The sequence below is a fragment of the Sarcophilus harrisii genome, chromosome 1 (genome assembly GCF_902635505.1).
Source record: "Sarcophilus harrisii chromosome 1, mSarHar1.11, whole genome shotgun sequence".
NCBI classification, from domain to species: domain Eukaryota; kingdom Metazoa; phylum Chordata; class Mammalia; order Dasyuromorphia; family Dasyuridae; genus Sarcophilus; species Sarcophilus harrisii.
The window spans coordinates 303,584,588-303,606,453 of record NC_045426.1 but is presented as its reverse complement, the minus strand read 5'-3'; the positions used below and the strand labels follow the sequence as shown (position 1 = coordinate 303,606,453).

Here is a 21,866-nt window from a genome sequence, read left to right as displayed (position 1 = left end):
ACTCAAATGGGGTCATGAAAGAGTAAGATATAATTGAATCAATATAAGGAAGTGGGAGCAAGAGGGTTAGTGGGAAATGAGGGGAGAAAACCCCACTAACCCTCTTGCTTCCACATTTCTTTATTGGAGGGGACTCAAAACTTTATTTCCCAGTGGTAGTAGGAGACGAGGGCCAAGAGTTGTGCTTACCTTCTGTGGCACCAAAATACTACAGGAATTTAAGCAATGCTCATCACTCCTGGATGCACAGGTGAACAAGATTTTTGTGAATTAATATGGAAGCATTTCATGGGGCAATGGAAAAGGAGCCTGAGGTCTGATGTACCTGAAGCGATTCTGGAAGTCCACACTGCAACAACATAGGCCAGTTATGCCAGAAGGTCCCAGACCAGGAGTGTTTGGCTGTGGTGCTCCAGCTTTGGCCTCCAAAGGTGATGATCCCTGAGCCATATTGGGCTCTGACACTCAAGTTCTTGGCTGCTTGGTGGTCCAGAGATACCTGGGGGGGTAAGTCAGAAAAGAATTCTCTTTCTATCAGCTACATCAACATCAACTCAGGGTGGTGGGAACCAAATGGAATTCTAGAGGATCTCAGGGCTGGAGTGGGAAGATTGGGCTAGAGAAGGGGTTCTCAACCTGGAGTATGCAATCTTGTTTATTTGTTTGTCTTTTGAGACAATTGGAATCAAGTGACTTTGAGGCCAAAGTTGAATTCAGGTCCTCCTGACTTCAGGGCTAGTGCTCCATAAAGGTTTAAACCAGAGAAGTCTAAATCACAGCTCAAGCCTTAGAAGTCATCTGGTCCAACCACATCCCTCTCACTTTATGAACTGAGGAAACTGAAGGCCAGATGGTCTTGTAAAGTCACACAGAAACAGTAAATCCAGGATTCAAACCCAGCTCCTCTTATTCTAATATCAGGTTATTTTTGTTTTTCCCTCCTACAACAATTACAACAGCAATTTCCCCAAGGTCATGGGACTTATTAATGGGTTGTTGTCTGTTGTTCATTCTCGAAGAGGGCCATGACACTAAGGAGGTGATACCATGACATTAAGTGCACTGGATTTAAGTGGGGGAAGACTCTGTAAGATGACCTGTCTCATTTTCTCCTCCAGAGCCATCTGGATCCGATGGCCACAAATAGATCAAGACAACTGGATGACTGAGAAGATAAATTGGGCCTCTTGGCTATTAGTTGAATGCACCTTCAATTCCACCAAGTTTCCTCCCTAATGGTATTTGAGGAAGATGAAAGAGAGATCTGAGAAATGGGGAGAGAGGTGACCTACCTGCAAGTCTATCCTGTCTTCCAGCCCCAATGCCTGTAATGTCAGGATGTTGTGTCGGATTTTGTAGTCAAGGGAAACATAGTCTGACTGTTGAGTGAAACCGAGCTCTTCAGAAATCTGTTGACCACAAAGAATACAAAATCAGCCAAGATGGCAGCTTTCACAGGACTCTTCTTTAGGTGCTGTGCTAGACAGTGCCCAGAGAATCCCTTCAATAGGCCTTTTCCTCTCACCTGCTTGTTGTCCATTCCAAACCGGATGGTACGCCTGTAACTATGATTACTTCTCACTGTGGTCACATCCACCAGGATCCGAGCTGGGATGCCAAAGTGGATAGCATCAGGGAGGTTGTGGGTGAACAGCATGTCTAGCTCTTGATGTGTCTGGGTCAGGTAAAAAAGAAATTGGAGCCATATATGCCAAAATATTCATTGCAGCACTTTTTGTGGTAGCAAATAATAGAAATAAAGTAACATCTTACTTTGGTGAATATTGGTGATGGGTGAATAGGCTAAATAATTTGTATTGAATTAATGCAGTGGAGTTTTGCTGTAATGTAAGAAATTATGGGTGGGAAGAATTCAGAGAAGCATAGGAAGACACATGAACAGGTGAAGAATAAGATAAACAGAACCAGGTAACTAATATACATAATATTTATAGCAATGGAAAGAGAAACAACAGCAAAGACAAAAATTAAATTATAATGGCCAAGATTAGCCCTAAAGAAGAGTCGAGAAAATGTACTACCTAAACCATGGATGCATAATAATGCATATACTATCAGAAATAGCTTAGTTACTTTTGTTAAAGTATTTTTTTCTCTTCTTTTTAAATCTTTGTTAAAGGCATGGTGGCTCATTGCATAGGGAAGATGTGAGAAATGCATTCAGAAATGAAGTTGATATTTAAAAAGCTATCAATAAAACAAGACTTTTAAAAGAGAAATGAAAAAGAAAATGAATACCACAAGGAAAGTCAGTTTTTTGCCAAATCACACTGCCTCATCCTCAGAGCATAAGGAAGTTCTCAATGACTTACCCCACTGGGTTTCTCTTCATTATGTAAAGAGCCTTGGCCTTTCCCAATTTCAACACTTTCAGCTTCAATTCTCTTCCTCGTTCCTTGAACGAGTACTCAAGTTTAGCACACAGTAGGGGCTTAATAAATGCTTATTGTTTTTTTTTCCTTTCAGATATTCTCCCCAAATTCTAGCTATGCCAGAGGAGAATAGTCAGCATCCTCAGGCTGCCTTCCATAGCCAATATCCAGTGCTTGACTTGTAACCTACTCACCTCAGTGGCCTTCAGGATAAGAAGGCCTCTCACTGTGCTGTCATCTACAGTGACCAACATCTGAGCATCCAGATCCATATTGTTCACCACCACATAGCCAGAGCCATCAATCCGACCTGGGATCCCAAGAGCCTGGAGAGTAAGTACCAGATCAGAGAATTCATTTAAACAACTAATTAATTAGTTAATTAGTTAAAATTTAGTGTTTAGTTTGTGTTTAGAGTGTTCAGAGTGAAAAGTTTGACAGGACTTTAGAAATTAGCTATTTTAACACCATCATCACCATCATCATCATCATCATCACTATTATCATTATTATTGGTACCAGAGACTGAAGTTTAGAAAGTGTTTTACAAATGCAATGACCACTCACAGGCCCAATCCCCCTAATGGCAAGCACGAGAACTTTGACTTGCTTCATTTTTCTTGCCTATACTTGTTCACCCTTCCTTAGGCAATTCTTAAAAGTTTACCATCTTGGTGCCATGTAATTGATTTTATCCCCAGTGATTCTGAGAGCTCTAGAATTTAAGCAATCCACCAGTCTTAGCCTCCCCAGCCGTAAGGCTCATTGGCACAAGCCACCATTCTCAGTTTATTTTCATTTTTATTTGGACTTATCAACATTGTGATCATTACAAAGAACCCATTAAAAACCTAATGGTCCTTTTACAATGCTGATTTCCCATTAGACCTACATTGGTTTCTTTGGCCATGTCGGTCAATGTTTATTTTTGCAGTCTGTTTATAAAGTCTATATCTCTCTCATTCTACACACACACACACACACACACACACACACACACACAACTATATCCCTACTATCTCCTCTAGCTGTCATACTATCTCTCTCCTCCCCTTTACAGCTAAATTCCTTGAAAATGCCATCAATATTAGTGTCTCCACTTCCTTTTCTCTTATCCTCTTCTAAATTTTGCAGTCTGCTTCCAATCTCATCATTCAACTAGAACTATTCTTCATAAAGCTACCAGGGTGACCTCTTAATTGTCCAAACTAATGGCATTTCCTCAATCCTCACCTTCCTTGATCTTTCTTCAATCTCAGACCCTGCTCTTTCTAAGTATTCTGAATTTTTGTGAAATCATCCTCATGATTCTCCCTCTGACCCATCTGGCCATTCTTTTCTCAGTTTCTGCTGGATCTTTACCATGTTATGCCTATTAATTCTGAATATCCCAAGGCTCTGTCCTGTCTCACTTCTTTTTTCTTTCTCCATCTTCTCATGGTGATCTCCCAAGAGTTCAATTATTATCTCCATGCAGCTTATTCTCAGAGCTAGTCTCTGCTGAGCTCCAGTCCCACATTACCAACTGCAAATATGACATTTCAAAGTGGAAGTCCCATAGGTATCTCAAACTCAACATGTCCAAAAGAAAACTCATTATCTTTCTCCTTCTTCTGAACTTTCCTAACCTTCTAATCACTCAGGTTGGAAACTTCAGTGTTATTCTTGGTTCCTTACTCACATTTGCCCAACATATCCTGGTGTTTCTGTCTCCATAACATTTCTTGTATATATCTCCTTCTTTTTCTGAATCCACAGGGCCACTAAACCAAGTGTAAGCCTTCATCCCCTTTTATTGGACAACTGTTGTAAGACTCCTAATTAGAAGTCTCTTTATCTCATGTTTCTCTCTATTCAAACCCATCCTTAACACAACTCACCAAATGATATACCTAAAGTGTAGATATAACCATGTTGCCCCACTCCTCTATATACAAACTCCATAAACTCTAATGATAATAACAATAATAAATGTTGTTTGTTCTTCATTTTCAAAGAGGACTAAAACTCTGTCTCAATGAGTCAATAATAATAAATATCATTTATGTGGTACTCTATTATGTGACGGGCACTGGGCAAAGCACTTTATAAATATTACATCATCTGATTCTGGGAAGTTGGTGCTATTATGATCCTTACTTTACAGTTAAGGAAACTGAGGCAAACCAAGGTTAAATGACTTGCCCAGGATTACATTGATAGTAAGTATCTCAAGAAGATTTGAATTCAGGTTAGCATTCTGTTCAACAAGCCATCCACTTACTTACCTCTCTATTAGTATCTCCCTATTATTTCTAGGACCAGATATAAAGCCCTTTATTTGAATTTAAAGCTTTTCACAATCTGGACTTTTCCCATCTTGTTTCTTATAAATCATTTCATTTTACGGATTCTGCAAGTCCATCCAAACCAGCATACTTGCTATTTCTCATTAACCATGTTCCATCTCCCATGCCTGAAATACACTTTTTTCTCACTTCTACCTCTTAGAATCCCTGGCCTCCTTCAAGACAACTCAAATGCTTCCTTCTGCCCTTCCTGATCCCCCCAGCCCAGCTGCTCCTGTTGTCTCCTGTAAGGTTTCTTTGTATCTGTGACATTCTGGAGGTATATATATCCTATATAAGCTGATTTATGTATATGTTACCTTACCCATTAGAATGTAATGACAATTGAATTCCCAGAACTTAGCACCATGCCTGACAGATACATTGTAAGCACTTCATAGCCTCATTGATTTTCCTGCCCAGTCTCACAGGGATGGGGAAGCACAATGTCCCGGCTGGTTTCAGGGAGCTCTCCCTCCTGAAGTACCTGCATCGCTTTGCAGAAATTCTCAACCAGGGCCCTCCACTGGAACTTCTTCTCCAGCTGCAGATCCCCATTAGCTTGGAGTTCACAGGCTCCAGATCTCAGGGTCAGGCTCAGCTGGTATTTGGCCTGTTTGCCAGCTTGGAAAGACAGCTTGGTCTCCTGTGGGATGGCCCAGAATGCCGGCAAGGTGTGCCTGAACGTGGCCCGGATGGTGAGCTGGGGTTGCCATGCCCCCCTGAGTTCCAAGAAAGCTGCCGGGCCATCCATCAGCAGACTGCAGAGCAGCTTGACCTGACTGTCGGCCACCTGAGCTGATCCATTGAGGTGCATCCGGGCGGGGATCCCAAGGTCCTGCCACCAGTTAGACAAAATACCCCATCAGCTCCACACCAAGGATTTCCCGCCTCCTCCTTGGCTGATTCCATTTGTACAGCTAGACTAAACACTTTAATCACAGATGTCTTGGCAAAAGAGAAAGCATGTTAAATTGGAGGGAGAAATAATTAATGTGCTCATAAATGCTGAAGAGTTGCTAAGTAGGGTATAGGAGTGTGGGAAGCAGGCAAGAAAGTGAAGACCAGTGATTGATGAGGGTTTGGAGATAGGCTGGCGGGAAGTTAGTCTTAGGCGAACTAGATGAAAGTCAAATTGGAGCCCAAGTGTCCAGATGTCTAGAAGGAGGATTAAGGAGAGAAGGGATGAGTCAGTGAAGGCTTAGAGAAGGAGAGATATAAATAGTCCCCTCACTTTGCTAAAGCACTTTGAGGTTTAAAAAGTGCTTTTTGAACAATAGTCCTGTCAGCTTGGTGAAGTTAATATTATTAGCCCCATTTTATGGATGAGGAAATTGAGTCTCTGGGAAGTTTACTTTGATTTGTCAAAGCAACTGAATTTCAGTTGCAATTTAAACTCAAGTCATATGCTTTCAAATTCATCCTTTTTTTTTTTTTTTTTTTGTCACCATACCACATTACCTGAGGAGAAGTTATATCACCAAGGCTGGAGCTCTAAAAAAGGATTCCCTACTCCTCTTCTTCTTCCTGTTTCTCGTTTTCCCCCCATATTCCCACCCCCCTATCTCTCTAAGTGTGGTAGAAATAGAAGCAAAATCAGAATGTCTCAGTCTGGAATTTTTCCTAGGATGGCATTTGGAGAATCTAAATCTCCTCTCCCTTCCTCCTTTACCTTCTTTCACCCACTACCTTGCAGGAATTTAAAGAGGTTGTCCCTACTGCCTTCACAAACAAATCTCACATCCAAAGGTATGGATCCAAAATAACCCTAAAAGAACCTTAATCTCAGTTTGCTAAAGTCAGTCAACCAGCATTTATAAAGCACTTATTGTCAACTATATCTTTAACTTGCTTGCTTTTTTTTTGATAATAAAGTTTTCTTGAGATATAACTACAAGGCAAGATTTACAGATACAGATAACTTCTTAGAATCATCCAGAATCCCACTGGAAAGATATCTAAAATCTTAAGCTTTCCTTGCCGGTTGGGACTCTTGGCTGGAAGGGTAATCCACATCAGTCAATAAGAGATCTTAAAACACAGTATGGAGTGATATCATTCTCTATGTGACCCTGGCCAGGACCCCTTAACCTCAGAGTCTTAGCAATTGCCTGGTTAATTAATAAACCTGTATTTCTAACAGATCCAAGATCCTAAAACATAATATGGAGTAACTCAGTTTATTTACTTCATCACTCTCTATGTGACCCTGACCAGGTTCCTTAACCTGAGTTCCTCCTCATCTATAAAATGGGATTGTCTCAAGGTGAGTACAATGGATTTCCTATATGTTACACATTAGTAAGTTTTAACTATCTAGTATTTCCCACCATTAATATATATTATAATCATTACTTGCCCAGACCTACCTGCAGTATGTCACAGTCTGTCTCTGTATCAAGTACCCATTGGGTTTTGTTCCTGGGCTGGAGCTCTATTGTTCCCAGGAGCCGACACTGCCCAACTTGGAGAATAAAGGAACTTTGTGGGACAGAGCCCAACCCTGTCTGCAGGTAGATGGTGCTGCTGGGGGGCAGCCCCAGATGGGTCAGGGACCTCAAGGAATGGTGCAGGCTTCCTTGCACCAAGGGTTTTTGTCTGCAGGAAGTTGCTAAGTGCACATGAGCATCTCCTTCATCACTCTGGAGGGCCATGGTGAGATCACTATCACAGGGCTCAATCCTGAGGGAACCCCTGGTGGCCAGACTCTGTGGAAAGCCTGCTTTCTGTAATCATGGAAGAAGAAAATGGAGGGTTTTTTTTTTTTTTGTTTGTTTGTTTTTAAAGCATGAGCTATACTTGATGTATCAGAAAGCCTGTTGAATGACCAATAGAACCCCAGCATCTTTAGGTAAATGACGTGTTGGGGGAGGGAGAGGAATTAAGGGCATCTCAAGCCTGGTATACACTGGCTAAGAGGCATTCCCTCAAAGATAATAGCTCCTATCTGGCACACAATATCACACTGTGAATTATTTCTCTTGTTTCTCCATCCTTTCTCCATCCTCCACAGCAGTTACTAGCAGGGATGTTCTAGAGTCAGTTAATACAGGCTTAGGAGATTCTGCTGTTAAATTTTCAATGCAAGCATTTACATCTCAAAATTTGGTAAATGCTATAACTCGGGGCTTGACATTATTTTATTAGTTGTCTAGACTTTAAAAAGAGATGGAAAATGTTAATAATTCAGATTAAATTTAAAAGCATGTCATGGTTTTCAGAGAGACTATTATTAAACATTTACTAGCACACATCTCACATTTACACAACTCGGATCACATCACTCCTTTATGCAGAAATCTTTAGTAGCCCCTCTTCTCTTGTGCTTATGAAATAAAGCCCAAGTTTCTTATCCTGGCATTCAAGACTCTTCACAAACACCCCAGTTGACTTAGCTTATCACAGTAATCTCTCTCATATACTCCATGCTCCAGCTAAACTAGACGACTACTTGTCCTCTAAACATGATCTCTATTTTCTTATTTCTGTGTTTTTATTCATGCTGTTCTCTAGAACTGGAATGCATTACCTCTAATCTTAACCATTTTCAATAATCAAAATGCACATTTCACAAAGCCTTCCTTGATTTTCCCTCTTATCCCTGGCCACCATCACTATCACTAAGGAATTCCTTCCTCTCCTAAACTCATAATACTTCCATCTTCTTTCTCCTGGGTACTCACCAAATTCTTTTTATATACCACTTATTTACATACTTATTCCTTTTAGTAGACTGTCAGAACCTCGAGGAGAAGGATTTTGTCTTATACGTCTTTGTATTTGCCTATTGGAGCTATCATATACAGTAGATACATAAATATTTGTAATAAACTGGTGAAGAAGCTAATTCACTTAACACTTGTGTGAGCGATAATTTATACCCAGTTTAATTTTCAGAATTCTTGGGGCATAATTCATTCTTTTGTTCTTCTTATGTCTTCTAATCCCTACCTCCAAATGACACTAAAAACTCCCAGAAGACACAGAAATAGTTTAGGCGATTTATTGCTTTGCCATAGAAACACAAAACTGTGCTGGCAATCACAATGATGCACTGGGAATGTCTCCCCCTCAATCCTTTTGTTAGGGATGATCACTGAGAACAAAGCAAAAGAATAAATATAGCTGATAAGTAAGCAGGGAAAGGACTGGCAGAAATAGTTATTAGGAGAATTATGCCGATACCTTATGAAAGACTTGAGAGCCTGATAAATAATAAGCCAGAAAAATTCTGGATCTGTCAACACTAAGGTACCTTGTATAAATGGTTTTTACTTTTTTTTTTTTTTACACTTGTCTTCCTCATCTCTGCCAAATCTAATATATCCTTCAAGATTCAAAAACATTCTCTGGTCACTTCTAACTACATTCCCTTATCTGAAATTTATTTATTCATTCATATATCCATTCACTCATTTAACAAAAACTACTGAGCAGCTCCTATGCTGGTCCATGCTAGGTGCTATTAGGAACCCAGGGATATCCTCCACAATGATTAATGCAGTTTTAGATGTAAGTAGGTATAAAGTAAATATAAATTGAATATAGAATGGACCTAAAAAATTGAGACTGAATTATACCTCTATTGTAGGGCAATGATTCTCCAGAAAGAGGGTCCAGTTGGTTTGAGTTCTGTTGCTTTCCATCCTGACATCTCCATCTGCCATCATAGAACATGGGCCGATGGTCATTTCTAGTAGCACCTTTGGTGCATCTCCACCTGTAGTTGATACCCTGAAAAGATTCTCTTCGGCAATTCCCAGTCCTTTGAGTAGAGGCCACGATTGTTGAAGTTGGGCTTCCAAGTGGTTGTGGAGACCACAGAAAGTGTACAAGTGGATGTGGGTAAAGGCTTCACCAGAAGAGAGGTATCCAGCCAGCCTGGCCTTGCAACCATGTACTAGAAGGGAACCATTCAGGGACAGCATGGCTGGACTCTGCAACCAAGGAAGACTGAGGATGTTAGGGAAATAATGACCTCAAGAACCCTCCACAACCAACCCATTCTCTTTGACGGGAGAATATATCATTTCTCCTATAGCCTAAGCATTTTTCTTTAACAGAGTAGTGTATAAATTCTAAAGTGAAGAATGTGACATCTATTCTTGGCAAAAATTCCAAGACATTTTATTAAAGAGATGCTTTGTTTACATTTAGAAAGAGAAGCAATATTCACTAAAAGCCTATTCCTTTCTTCACAAGGAAACCAGACTGGTAGAAGGCAAGTATATTACAGATTTCTAGATTTATATTTCAGCAAAGCATTAATAAAATCTCTAATGCTTTTTTTTTTTTTTTTGGACAAAGTCAGGAGAAGTGGACTAGATGTCAGTATAGTTAAGTATATTCAAGAGTAGGTGACTATCTGGATCAAAAGAATAGTCATGAATAATTCAATCACAACTGAAAGAGAAAAGTGAAATATAGAGTAATAGATATAGAAATATATTTCAAGGACAGATCTTGGGGATATATTCATTATATATACTATATAACATACACAAATACAAATATATAGTGAAATGAGCAGAACTAGAACAAATTTATACTATTACATTGTAAAGACAAACATGTATATATGTATGTGTGTATACATACATATTCATATATTTTGTTTGTGGAGAAAGATAGGGGGAATGGGAAGGTAAAGGGAGAAAAAAGGAGGGAAAAGGAGAGGAGGAAAGGAAGAGGAAAAGACAGAATAGGGAAAAGGAGGGAGGAGGGAGAAGAGTGAAGAGAAAGAAAAAGGGAGAAGTAGAAGGATAGAGGAAGAGAGAGAGAGAGAGAGCAAAGGAGGAAAGGAAGAAAGAAAAGAGGGAAGGATAGAAATGAGAATATATGCTAAAGACCTTTATCAATAATTTGGATAAAGGTTTATTGGATGAACAGCTGACAAAAAAAGGTAAAAAAAATAACTTGCTGGATAACAATGTTAAGATGCAGAAACATCTCCACAAATTAGAATTTTAATTTGAATCTAAAAAGATCAATTTTAATTATGAGAAATACAAATAAAATTATTCACATGCGTTGCTTTTTCTTTGAGTATAGGGTAAAGGAAGAGGTGTAGTTAGGCAAAATTTCTTGTGTTTTTTGTTTGTTTTTAAGATCTTGGGTTTTTAGTGGACTGCAAGTTCAATAGGTGTTGACAATATGACGTAGAAGTCATAAAAACAAAGACAAATCTTAAGCTATACTGAGTGTAAAGTGTTCAGAATGAGGAAGGTGAGAATACTATGCCCTGCCCACTTCACATTTGGAGGGTTCGGTTCAATGCTGAGTGCCTTATTTTAGGAAATAATATTGATGCTTTAACATGTTAATGAATCCAGAAGATGGTAATAAGGCAAGAAACCAGCAGAAGAAATTGAGGATGTCTGACTTGGAAAGAAGACTTAGGGAATATATGCTAGCTTCCTATAAATATATACATGAGATTGGAGCTGTGCTGCTTGGCCTCTGAGGCAGACTCAGGAGTAATGAATGGGTGGAAGTCTCAGTTAAACAGGATTTATGCCGATAAGGAAAAGCTTCCCAATAAAAAGAGAGACACAAAAATAGAGTAGGATGCCTTGGTGAGGAAATGGCTCTTTGTCCCTCACTGGAGATTTTCAAGAAGACCAGATAACCATGCTGACAACCTTATAGAGAGGATTCTGAGACAGATACATAATCTCAAAAGGTACTCCAAATTCTGAAATTCAGTAATTCTGAAAATGCTTTTGTCTTTGTTCTCAGAGAGGTTTTTTTAGTCTTATTTCTAGATCATAGAAAGAGAGAAAAGTGATAAAAATGGGGAGGTGGATTTTGTGAACAAATGTAATAGATTAGAGGGTGACTGAATAAATTATGGCATATGGAATATCATTGTGCCACAAGAAATGATAAAATTTCTTTTTATCAGAAAAGATTATATTAACTGATACAAACTGAAATAAGCAGAACCAGAAGAACAATTTTTACAATAATAACATTGAAAAAACAAAATTGAAGGACCTAAAAATTCTCACCAATGTAATGACCAACCATGCTGCCCTCCTTTAGCAGAGATGATGGACTCAAGCCACAGAATAAGACCAACATTTTTGGACATGGCCAATGTAGGAAGTGGTTTTGCTTGATTATACCTATTTGTTACAAGACTTTTCTTTTTCTTTTTCAATTGGGAGAAGTGGAGGAAGAGAAAATAAATGCTTGTTAATTGAAAAAAAAAAAGGAAAAAAAACTTGAAACTACTTAATGTAGAGAAGAGAAAGATTAGTCAAAAGTTCAGAGACAAAATAAGGAAAATCCTTTAAATCCATGACAATGTGTGTTGGCAAAAGAATTTAAGGTTCCTAAATAATTCAGATTCCCAGATCAGAAGGTGGAGGAATACTAAGAAGGGAAGAGAAAAAGATAAGGCAAAGTGTGCTGATTTCTTGAAAGCCAACTTTCTGACCTTCCATAGTGATAGAACTATTTTTTCTTTTCTGATTTTGTTGTAAGACTACCTGAAGGCAAGGGGATGAATTGGAATCATAAGCTCAGAATGTTAGAGGTGTAAGGGGGAGACTTAGCAATAGAAAATCCTGTCTTAGACACTTTTTATCTGTATGACTCCAAGGAAACTACTAATCTCTGTCAGTTTTCAGTTCCCTTCTTTGTTAAAATGGTGTAATAATAATACCTACTTCATATGGTTATTGTAAGAATTAAAGAAGCACATATATGTATATATGTATATTTATATGTATATAATACTAAAAATCTTAAAATACTATGTAAATGCTAGTCATTATCATTAATTATTACTACTACCAACACGATCTTTTCCATCAATGTAAAGATCCCTGGCTTTGGAGTCACAGGAATTCTGTTCCTCTGCCATTTAAAACCTGTGTCATCTAAGGCAGGACACTAACCTCTCTTAACTTCAACTAGAAAATTCATGGCATATATGACCTCAAAGATCCCTTATAAACCTCAGTTCTACAATTTTAGGACAGAAGTCCATGGAGCTAAATGAGGCTCTGCCGTGAAATTTCAGAATTAGATATGGCTAACAGAGAAGGAATTCTCCTCTTCCATCCTCAAGGAGAATGGACATTTCTCCAGAGGGAAGAAGTGTTTTAGGGTCTGTTTTAGGGGCTGGCACAGTTTCTGGATCATGGTGGGTACGTATTAAAGCCTCGTCAGATTGGAAGGCGATAGAGCTATGGCTTAGCCCCTTTCAGTTCAGTAACTCAGGGTTTCTGTCCTCTCCTCCCTCAAACTGCGCCTTTGTTTGATTTTGAAAGGGTCCATATCTCCACCCCCAGCATCCTTCTGGACTTGCCTGCCCACTCCAAGGTCAGCGGACCCACAGCCAGCAGCATGCAAGAGCCAAAGCAGTTTGAAACATGTCCTTCCCTGGGAGGAACATGTTCCTTTCTACCTGGAAGTAGGGACAGTGACCACGGAGGGCCAGCCTCCACTGCCCGGGTGGTCTCCTCCCTTGTTGCCCCACACCGGACGCCCTGCAGGATCCACTCAGCATCTCCAGACTCAGGTCTGCCCGGCCCCCCAGCCGAGCTGCTCCATGGAGCCAGGTTCTCTCAGGAATGCCGGCCTGCAGCCAGCTCAGGATGGCGTGGTGCAGCAGCATCCTCAGCTCTGTCTTCCTCCCCCAGGAGGTCAGCAGCTCCCCTCTCAGGGGCTGGCCCCCCACCGTGACTCGGACCTTGCTAATGAGCGACGTTGGGCTGTAGGTCACCCACCCCACTAGCTGTACACTTGAAGGCACAGGGAGAGTGCTCAGCTGTCTCCACTGGTGCTCCCAAGTCCAGTTCATCCTGGCCCCACGATCCAGCAGCCAGATAAACCCGCTTGTATGGAAAGAATCTTGATTTCTCCGAACTTTCAAGCTGCCCTTAATCTTTTTATTTTTTGCTTTTGCATATAATGTGATTGACCACCTCCTGCCTAAATTCTGTGGTTTCTTTTTTTGTGATAGATCCTGGAGCAACTTGACCTTGGCTATGCCCCAGCCCTGCCAGTGAGTTCTTGCTGAGAGTAGTACACCTCTCCTGTCAAGGGAGGCATGGACATGCCCTTCAAAACCATGGCAACGTGGCTTGGGGACCCTCCGGGTGTCTGCGGTACAGTTGATGAGAAGCACATCAGTCTGCCCCCTCGGAGAGGAAGTTACTCTGCTCTTTTTGAAGCCTGATGAGTTTTGAACATCTAAGTGGGTGTGGATCCCCCATCCCTCTGCCGTTAGATTTAGCCTGGCCTTCAGTCTACCGGGCTGACACCTGAGCAAGGCTCTGACCTTCACATCTCTTGGGATGTGAAGCAAACGGAGGTGGGAGAATGTGTGCACCAGCTCTGCTGCGACTTCCTGCCCACGTCCCCTGCTGTGACAGCTGCTCGCGCTCAGGCTGTCCCGGCAATAGTTGAACCTCACTGCACCACATCTACGGGACCCCATGGCTGAGAAGGAAGTCTGTACCTCAAACGGACGGTGGGAGATGTCCCCGCTGCAGTGGCCGGACAGCTGGCTGGAGGAGGCTTCCCCGCTGCAGCTGACCTGCAAAACCCAGGAGGACACTTAAACACTGGAAGGATAGAAGCATACTTGGGCAAGAGTAGAGAAGGGCTCTCTCCTTTTATTTGCCACAGATGGACACCTCTTTTGATCAGAAGGACCCCACTCAAGAAATCGCAACCACCTATCCTGTTGTTCCTGACAAGAAAGCTACAAATATTTAGGAGAGGCTCTCAAGCAGGGGAGTTCACAGATCTCTTAGGGATCCATGGATAGATTTCAAGAGTCTGTAAACTTGGACAAGAAAAAAAAATTACATTTTATTTTCACTAACCTCCAACTAAAAACAAGTATTTTCTTTAACTGTTTTTTTAAACTTTTTTCTCTTAAACTTTAACAGTTCAACTTTAACTATAAACATAATTCTGAGAAGAGATCCATGGGCTTCACCAAACACCAATTAAAATAAAGGACTCCTGCTTTTCACTAACCTCCAACTAAAAATGAGTATTTTCTTTAATAGTTTTGTTAAGGATTTTCTTTAATTGTTTTTAACTTTTTTCTCTTAAACTTTAACAGTTCAACTTTAATTGTCAAAAAGATTCTAAGAAAAAGTCCATGGGTTTCATCAAACACAAATTTAAGATAAAGGACTCCTGCTAGAACAAACAGGGCTTTACCTGCAGGTCAAGACCTGCTTACCTGGAACCTGGAGGGCACCACACCAATGAGTCCAGGAACACTGTGCTGTAGCCCAAGAACCACCTCCTCTGAACGGCCTCCATTCTTCTTTCTCTCCAGTGCCAAGTGAAGGTGCTCCCCATCCAACCCAGCCTTCATGCCAGCCACCAGCCTGGAGCCAGAGTTCTAGACAATGAGATTGGATGTCTCTGAGCCTGGGCCACAGAGGAGCAGCAGAAAAATGTAAAAAGCTTGTAGTATAGTGGAGAAAACTCTAGACTTGGAGAGGGGAAAGCCTGAGTTCAAATCCTGCTTCATACACGCTTACTAGCCAAGTGAGAAGAATCACTCTAAGTCTTAATTTCCTTGTCTGTAAAGTGAAGATAATAATAGCACCTTCCTCATAAAGGTGTTGTGAAAATCAAATGAAGTGATAAAAGTACTTGTAAACCTTAAAGTGATGTATAAATAGTGGCTACTATGGGATCATATATTTAGAGTTTTTCTAGCTTAGCTTTAGAGGCCATCAAATAATTTTTTTAATAAATTATATTTTATAAATTTTATTTATTTATAATTATATATTTTTAGTAATTTTTTTAAATAAATTAGGAAATGAGGCACAGACTAGTTAAATGACTTGTTCAGGGTCACACAAATAATAAGTCTTTAAGATAAGATTTGAACTGAGATCTTCGTAAAGTCAACTCCAACACTATATCCACTATACTGCCCAACTACCAAAATAAAGAGAGAGATGAAGGGAACATTGCCTAGGATAGAAAAGGCACAGATCTAGTCCTGGCTCCTCCATGGACTCATTGGGTGACTTTGACTATTTTATTTCCTGGTTTTCTAGTTTCATTTCTTTTATAAAATGAGCATGAACCTACCTGCTCTTCTTACTTTATAGGACTGCAAGGAAAAAATGAAATAATATTTATAAAATACTTACCACAGTCCCTATGATATAGTAGGTGCTATATAAATGCTAGTGCACATAGTAAGTACGGTATTAATGTTAGCTATCATCCTCTTCCTTCTCATTATTACTCTTAGTGATATGGGTTTTTAAAAGCATAAAACACTGCCCCCAACACAAGGGATTGTCCAACTAGAGCTGGAAAGCCATCTAGTCCAACTCTCCATTTTATAGGAAAGTTAGGGGACTTGTTTGAGGTTACATAGGTGATAAATATCAGGCAGGATTTGAACTCGGTATCACTTTCTCCAAAGTGGATGTTCTTTCCACTGTACACACTGCCTTACTTCAATGAAATAAACATTTACTAAGCACCTACCCCATGCCAGGCACTGAGCCAAGTGCTAGTGATAGAAAAAGAAGCAAGAGACAGTCCCTGCCTTCAAGAAGCTTTCAATCTAATCTGATGATATTTTTGATGATATTTCATCTTGTTCCTTTTCTTCACCTTCATCATCACCAGTAATTCTGGCTCAGGCTTCATGGGGAGTAATAGTTACCAATAAGCTGTCATTTTTGTTATGGTTGCTAATAATAATAAGAATAATTAAAAAGACACCAAGACATAGTAGATAAAAGAGCTGAACTTGTAGTCAGGAAGACCTGGGATTTTAAAAGCCTGCCTCAGACACTGGGTTGTGTATCCCTGGAAAAGTTACTTAAATGCTCTGTGCCTCAGTTTACCCCATTTGTAAAATGAGAAAGGTAGACTCTGTCATAAGACCATGACCTCTAAGATTCCTTGCAGCTCTAAATCTGTGAGACGGAGATTCTCAAGGAGAAGGGATATGATTTACAAACCATTGTCCAAAGTCATTTTTCAAGTTCTCCTCAGGGAAGAAGTCACCCTTGTTCTACTCCTTTCCTCCCAAGTTGCTGGCTACCTCATTTACCAAGTGTTAAAGGTAGCATGCACAGTGGCCACCCCATAAACCATCTCTGAGATGGGATAAACCTATAGGAGAGCTGGGGGAGGGTATCTTCCCTTAGCATGTGAAGATACCCCCCAGGAATGGAAAGAGGAGAACAAGTTGTTCCAACAGACACAAGGCTGAATGAAGCAGGTGCTGTGGAGTGTCCAGGGCTTACTCAAATAGCCAAGGTCATTTGTCTTGACTTTTGTCTTTCCCCTGGACTTTACTGACTCAGGAAGAGAGAGTGAGACCAACAACTTTGCACAACTTTGTCTCTCTTAAATCTCATAAATCTAGACATCATCAGTGTCATTGGTCCAATTTATACTTTTTTCTTAATAGAGCTATTCTGTCTCACCCACCCACCCAAACACACATTCACATATACTTTCTAGCCCTGCATTTCCTTCACTTTGTCTGCTGCCTTCAGTCTGGGAGCTGGAAGAGAAGCCTGAGAAAGAGAAATAATCTTATTCACTAAGGGTTCATCTCTTCCCATCTTCCTGCCACTAGCAGACCATTAAAGTCCCTTGCTCATATATACAACTGACAATCTCCTGTTACATTTGGTACTGTGTCCCACATTGATGGGAGAGGAGGAAGGTCTGTCCTCCAGCTCTAAATTCAATATTTAAAGACAAATTACAATAATCCAGGCCAGGCCTTTGTCCAGCCTATTATTGATCTTTGAAGCATGAAGGTAAAGGCTCCACACCTGTGTGTGTGTCTCCTGCTGTTAGGTTTAAAATTCTACCCCAGGAATATATTTCTTCCTTAAAAAGGGAGGGAAAAATAACAATAGCCCATATTTATAGATATTACATAGAAAAACTTTTGCAAACCTTAAAGCACCATATAAATGCCAGCTATTATTATTGTTTTGCAAAGCCCTTTGCATGCATTTGATCCTCAAAATCAGGAGTAACTAACTTCATTGTTATCATCCCTGTTTTATAGATGAGCAAATGAATGCTCAGAAAGGTAGCAAGTATTTCTCAAACTTTTTTTCTCCTCACAATGCAGTATTCTTTGCCAGAAGAATCCTAGCACTCTGAATGTTTAAACTGGCAGGACCAAAGGAGGGAGGGAGAGAGGAGATTTAAGCATTCTTGGTTTTCCTTTTCTAAGGGCAGCTGGTTTGTGTTGAATTTTGAGTTCAAAGTATGGCAGAGTTCTGAGGTTTAGTACACGTAGATAATGGATAGGTTTTGTTTATTTTTTGAATACCATATGCACCATACTACGTGTGCTGGGTCAGTAAAATTTATATTAGAATTATTTATGTTTTCTTTTATCTGCAATAACATAACTTCCAAAATTCCATAGCAATGTGTGTTGGTCATGGCAGTGTTGAAACTCAAGCTTGGATCTGACTTCAAGTCTGCTGTTTTTTTTCTATATAACATGTTGAGATCATAGATTTATTAGCAAGGGAAGAGGGCTTAGAGGCCCTCTAGTCGGGTCTCTTCCTCTTTCCCCAGCACTTTTTTTCCAAATGAAGAAATGGAGACCCAGAAAAGTCATGAGACCATAAGGGTAGAATAGTCTTTGAGCTAATCCATCTCCCTCTACTTGAGAATACACCCTCCACCCGCAAAGCTTAATCTTTCCCCAGTACCACAAAACAACAACATTATTCATTGTTTGTTAATATAGCATTTTAGATATTTTATCTTTTGATCCTTACAATAGCACTGTAAGTATGGTGCTATTATTATCCCCATTCTACAGATAAGAACAACAAATATGTATATAGAACTTACTATGTGACAGACACTGTGCTAAGTACTTTATAAATATTATCTCCTTTGATTCTCACAAAAGGTCACAAAGCCAATACATTTCAGATGCAGGACTAGAATCTGGATCTCCTAGTGCCAGGAGAGTTGGTTCTCTGAATATTACATATCTCAAGTTCCATGGGAAATTAATAAATTGGCTCTCTGGTTTGCCACTGAGTGGTTGAACTGATAAAACCAAGTTCCTAAGTCTATCCCTGCATCCATGGTTGTTGCCCTATTCAGAGGCTCATACCCCAGGAGGTCCAGGAGACATCTATTCTTTCCATCCCTCTTAATTGTAACAGGAAGATCAGAAAAATTCCACAGTCTGGCTTGAGAGCTGCCCTATTGTAGTTTACTGTTAGAGAAAAGTTCTAGGTATTAAGAGGGAGTTGAGACCAGCCAAGTATCTTACAGCTTCCCTTGTCATTCTTCCTCATCCTCACTCACTCTCAGATATCCTGTGTCAAATAAGACCCCACACTAAGTAATTACTCACTTGATAATAACAGTCTCCTTCAACAGAAAAAGGGATTCCAAGTTGCCTGAAGTCCTCGACATTGTGGCTCAGGTTTGCAGTGATCTGGGCCTCTGAGAATTCCCCAGGATTTTCTACTCTCAAGGCAGCATCAAGATGGTGTCCATTGCTCTGTAGCCCCAGAGTCAGCCTGTGGTTGGGAGCACGGTAGGTGTGGGAGAACAGAAGCTCTCCACTCGTCGGCAGTCCTAGATGGGAAGAGACACAGAGACAAGAGAAATGGAGATAGATGGTGAGACCATTCGGAAAAACTCAGTCCAGTCCATTTCCTCTGGGGTTGAAGGAAGAGGAGATAAAGAACTAATGTGGGGATTTTAGTCAGTCATAGAGGACTGATACCATTGTGTCTTCCATTACTTTGGATTGTAGATAGTTTTCTGGATTTTCATGATGCAAACAGGAAAGTGTGGCTGCCCTCCTGCCTCCCCTAATCCCAAACCATCCCCAGTGTAGGGTCAGGGCTCTGTCTGTATTTCCTACCTGAACTTTTTAAGGTGTCACTGTTGTGGGACAGATTGGCAGAGAGCTGTCTGTGCCCTGGAGCTATCATGCAGGCTGTGCCCAGGGACAAAATGGTCTCCTCTGCGTGAAGGGTAACATGGGCATGATAGCCATTAGGTTGGGTCTGCAATTGTCCCCTCAGCTTAAGTTCCTCAGGGATGGCCTGACTGCCATTCTGAATCATCACACAGCTCACGCTGCGTGTGCTGCTGTTCCCCAACACGTGTTTGTCCCTTAGCCGGAGCCCAAACATAGCATCATCAATAAAGATGCCGAGGTTCCCTGTGGGAAACAGAAAGTGGGGCTGTTCAATTCAGCACAGAAGAACAGAAGAACACAGTTTCTTACATCCCTTGCCCCATTCTCCAGATAAGGAGCTCAGGGTCCCAAGACTCCACATTAGGAGGAGGTGGTGAATTCTTTACTCCTCCCTGTCCCTTGGAGAACACATCCCTCTTTGCCCAATTCTTAGCCATTTGCTTGTTTTGAAGTCTTTTTCATCCATTTGTGTCACCCAATTCATATCCTTACTGAAGCAATGTACCAGCCTCCAGGTCACTCTCCCGCCTTCCTCAAGGATTTCAGTATTTGAATGACCATCTTCCTACGCCCTCCAGCCTTCACACCTGGATCTTTGATATACAAATTGCTATTCCCTTCATATATTACTATATTACACACACACACACACACACACACACACACCATAGAGCAACATCTTCAGCTCCCATCACCTTTATCTTCACTCCATCTTAGCCATACTCAGATACTATCCTATTTTAGATTTCATCATCACCGATAAGTATGTTACCTCCATGATCCTGAACTCTGAAATGTCTGTTTACTACCTTCTATCCTTTCATAACACCTTCTATTTCTGACTTAAAACTATTTTTACCAACCCTGCCTATTTTCTGTTCCCAGTCCTTCACACCTACTCTTTCTTCACTTTTCTCTCTTCATAATCTTGGTCCTATGCTTAGAACTGGAACTAGAATAACCTGAACTTTGTCCTAGGGCACTGAAATTAAAAGGATAAAAAAGTTTAAAATAATGACTTTAGAAGGCAGTGTGATTTTAAAATGGCTTAATTTACATTTTGAGAACTTTGGCAATTTGATAGCCTAGAAGCAACTGAACTTGACATCTAGTTAGCAAGTATAATTAACTAAATAGGAAGCTACTATATGCTGTGGTTTCTCCCTTCAGAGCTAGTATCAGAGGTTATCTTCTTCCTGGCATGGCCACATTCTGTTTGCCTATTACTGTTTGGGGATAGCCTTCCTAAAAAGGATTGTATTTCAGGGTCTCTCTCCCCTTTAAGACTTGTAAGTATCATAGGGTATCTATCCACAAAAATCTTATTGTCCTGAAATCTATCCTCTCACTCAACTGAATTTGACTTAAGTGTGTTATTTTTACTTAATTACTTATATCATGTAATCATGGATTACAAAGTTGGTCTGAGTGCTCATATGTGCTGTTCTCTCTGGGCTTTCCAGTTTCTAGTTGGAACAGCTTTGCCTCAAGATTGACCAATATGTCATTGTCTCCTCATGGGTGCCTTGCCCTCTTATACTGTCATTCACTACTTCTCAAACCCTATCCTTGGCTTGCTCTTCCCCTATGCTTTCTCTCCTATGCTGCTGAACATTGCTACAAGTCACATACCTAAATTGACAGTATACATTATAGGTTCATGTAACCTAAAATCAACTGCATTTTCACTGAAGAACAGCAATCCTCTTATTTTTTGAATGATCACTTGTTGCACTTCTTGAAATAGCTATCCAAAATCTTCTCCCTCTCCCTTTCTCTTCCTCCCTCCCTCCTTCCCTCTCCTCCACCTCCTTTCCTTTCTCCCTCTCTCCCTCCCCTTCTCTTCTTCCCTCTTTCCCCCCCATTTTCTCTCTTCTTTTTCCCTCCCTGCTTCTCATCCCCCCTTCCTCCTCTCTCCTTCTTTCTTTCACTTCATCTCCCTACAACATCTTGTCTTTTCTTCCTCTCAGCAGAAGGTCTTGACAGCTTTTACTAAAAATAAAATTAAAATAAAATCACAAACCATCTGCAGTAAGCTCTTTCTTGTCATCTATCACATACCTCCAAACCACATTAGTTAACTTTCTATTCATGGTTGAATAAATAGCTTTGTGAGTAATTGGGGTAGAAAAGATAGGGTTCAAGAGAGAAAAGGTAGAAAAAGAAGAGAAAAGGACTTAGGATAATGCCATGGAAGGGAGA

The 21,866-nt window shown here is 40.4% G+C and overlaps 1 protein-coding gene across 1 annotated transcript in view; it reads right to left on the bottom strand.

The window, feature by feature from the left end:
- LOC100916970 overlaps nucleotides 1-21,866 on the bottom strand; it is a 160,622-nt gene that overhangs the window by 59,955 nt on the left and 78,801 nt on the right. Inside the window, exons 38-48 of the mRNA XM_031945439.1 lie at nucleotides 19,605-19,907; nucleotides 19,086-19,312; nucleotides 14,931-15,095; nucleotides 14,193-14,270; nucleotides 9,301-9,657; nucleotides 7,090-7,446; nucleotides 5,208-5,558; nucleotides 2,588-2,719; nucleotides 1,526-1,675; nucleotides 1,293-1,409; nucleotides 326-499 (exon numbers count right to left, since the gene is read on the bottom strand). Coding sequence (XP_031801299.1) covers nucleotides 326-499; nucleotides 1,293-1,409; nucleotides 1,526-1,675; nucleotides 2,588-2,719; nucleotides 5,208-5,558; nucleotides 7,090-7,446; nucleotides 9,301-9,657; nucleotides 14,193-14,270; nucleotides 14,931-15,095; nucleotides 19,086-19,312; nucleotides 19,605-19,907 — 2,411 coding nt within the window. The remainder of the gene's footprint in view (nucleotides 1-325; nucleotides 500-1,292; nucleotides 1,410-1,525; nucleotides 1,676-2,587; nucleotides 2,720-5,207; nucleotides 5,559-7,089; nucleotides 7,447-9,300; nucleotides 9,658-14,192; nucleotides 14,271-14,930; nucleotides 15,096-19,085; nucleotides 19,313-19,604; nucleotides 19,908-21,866) is intronic.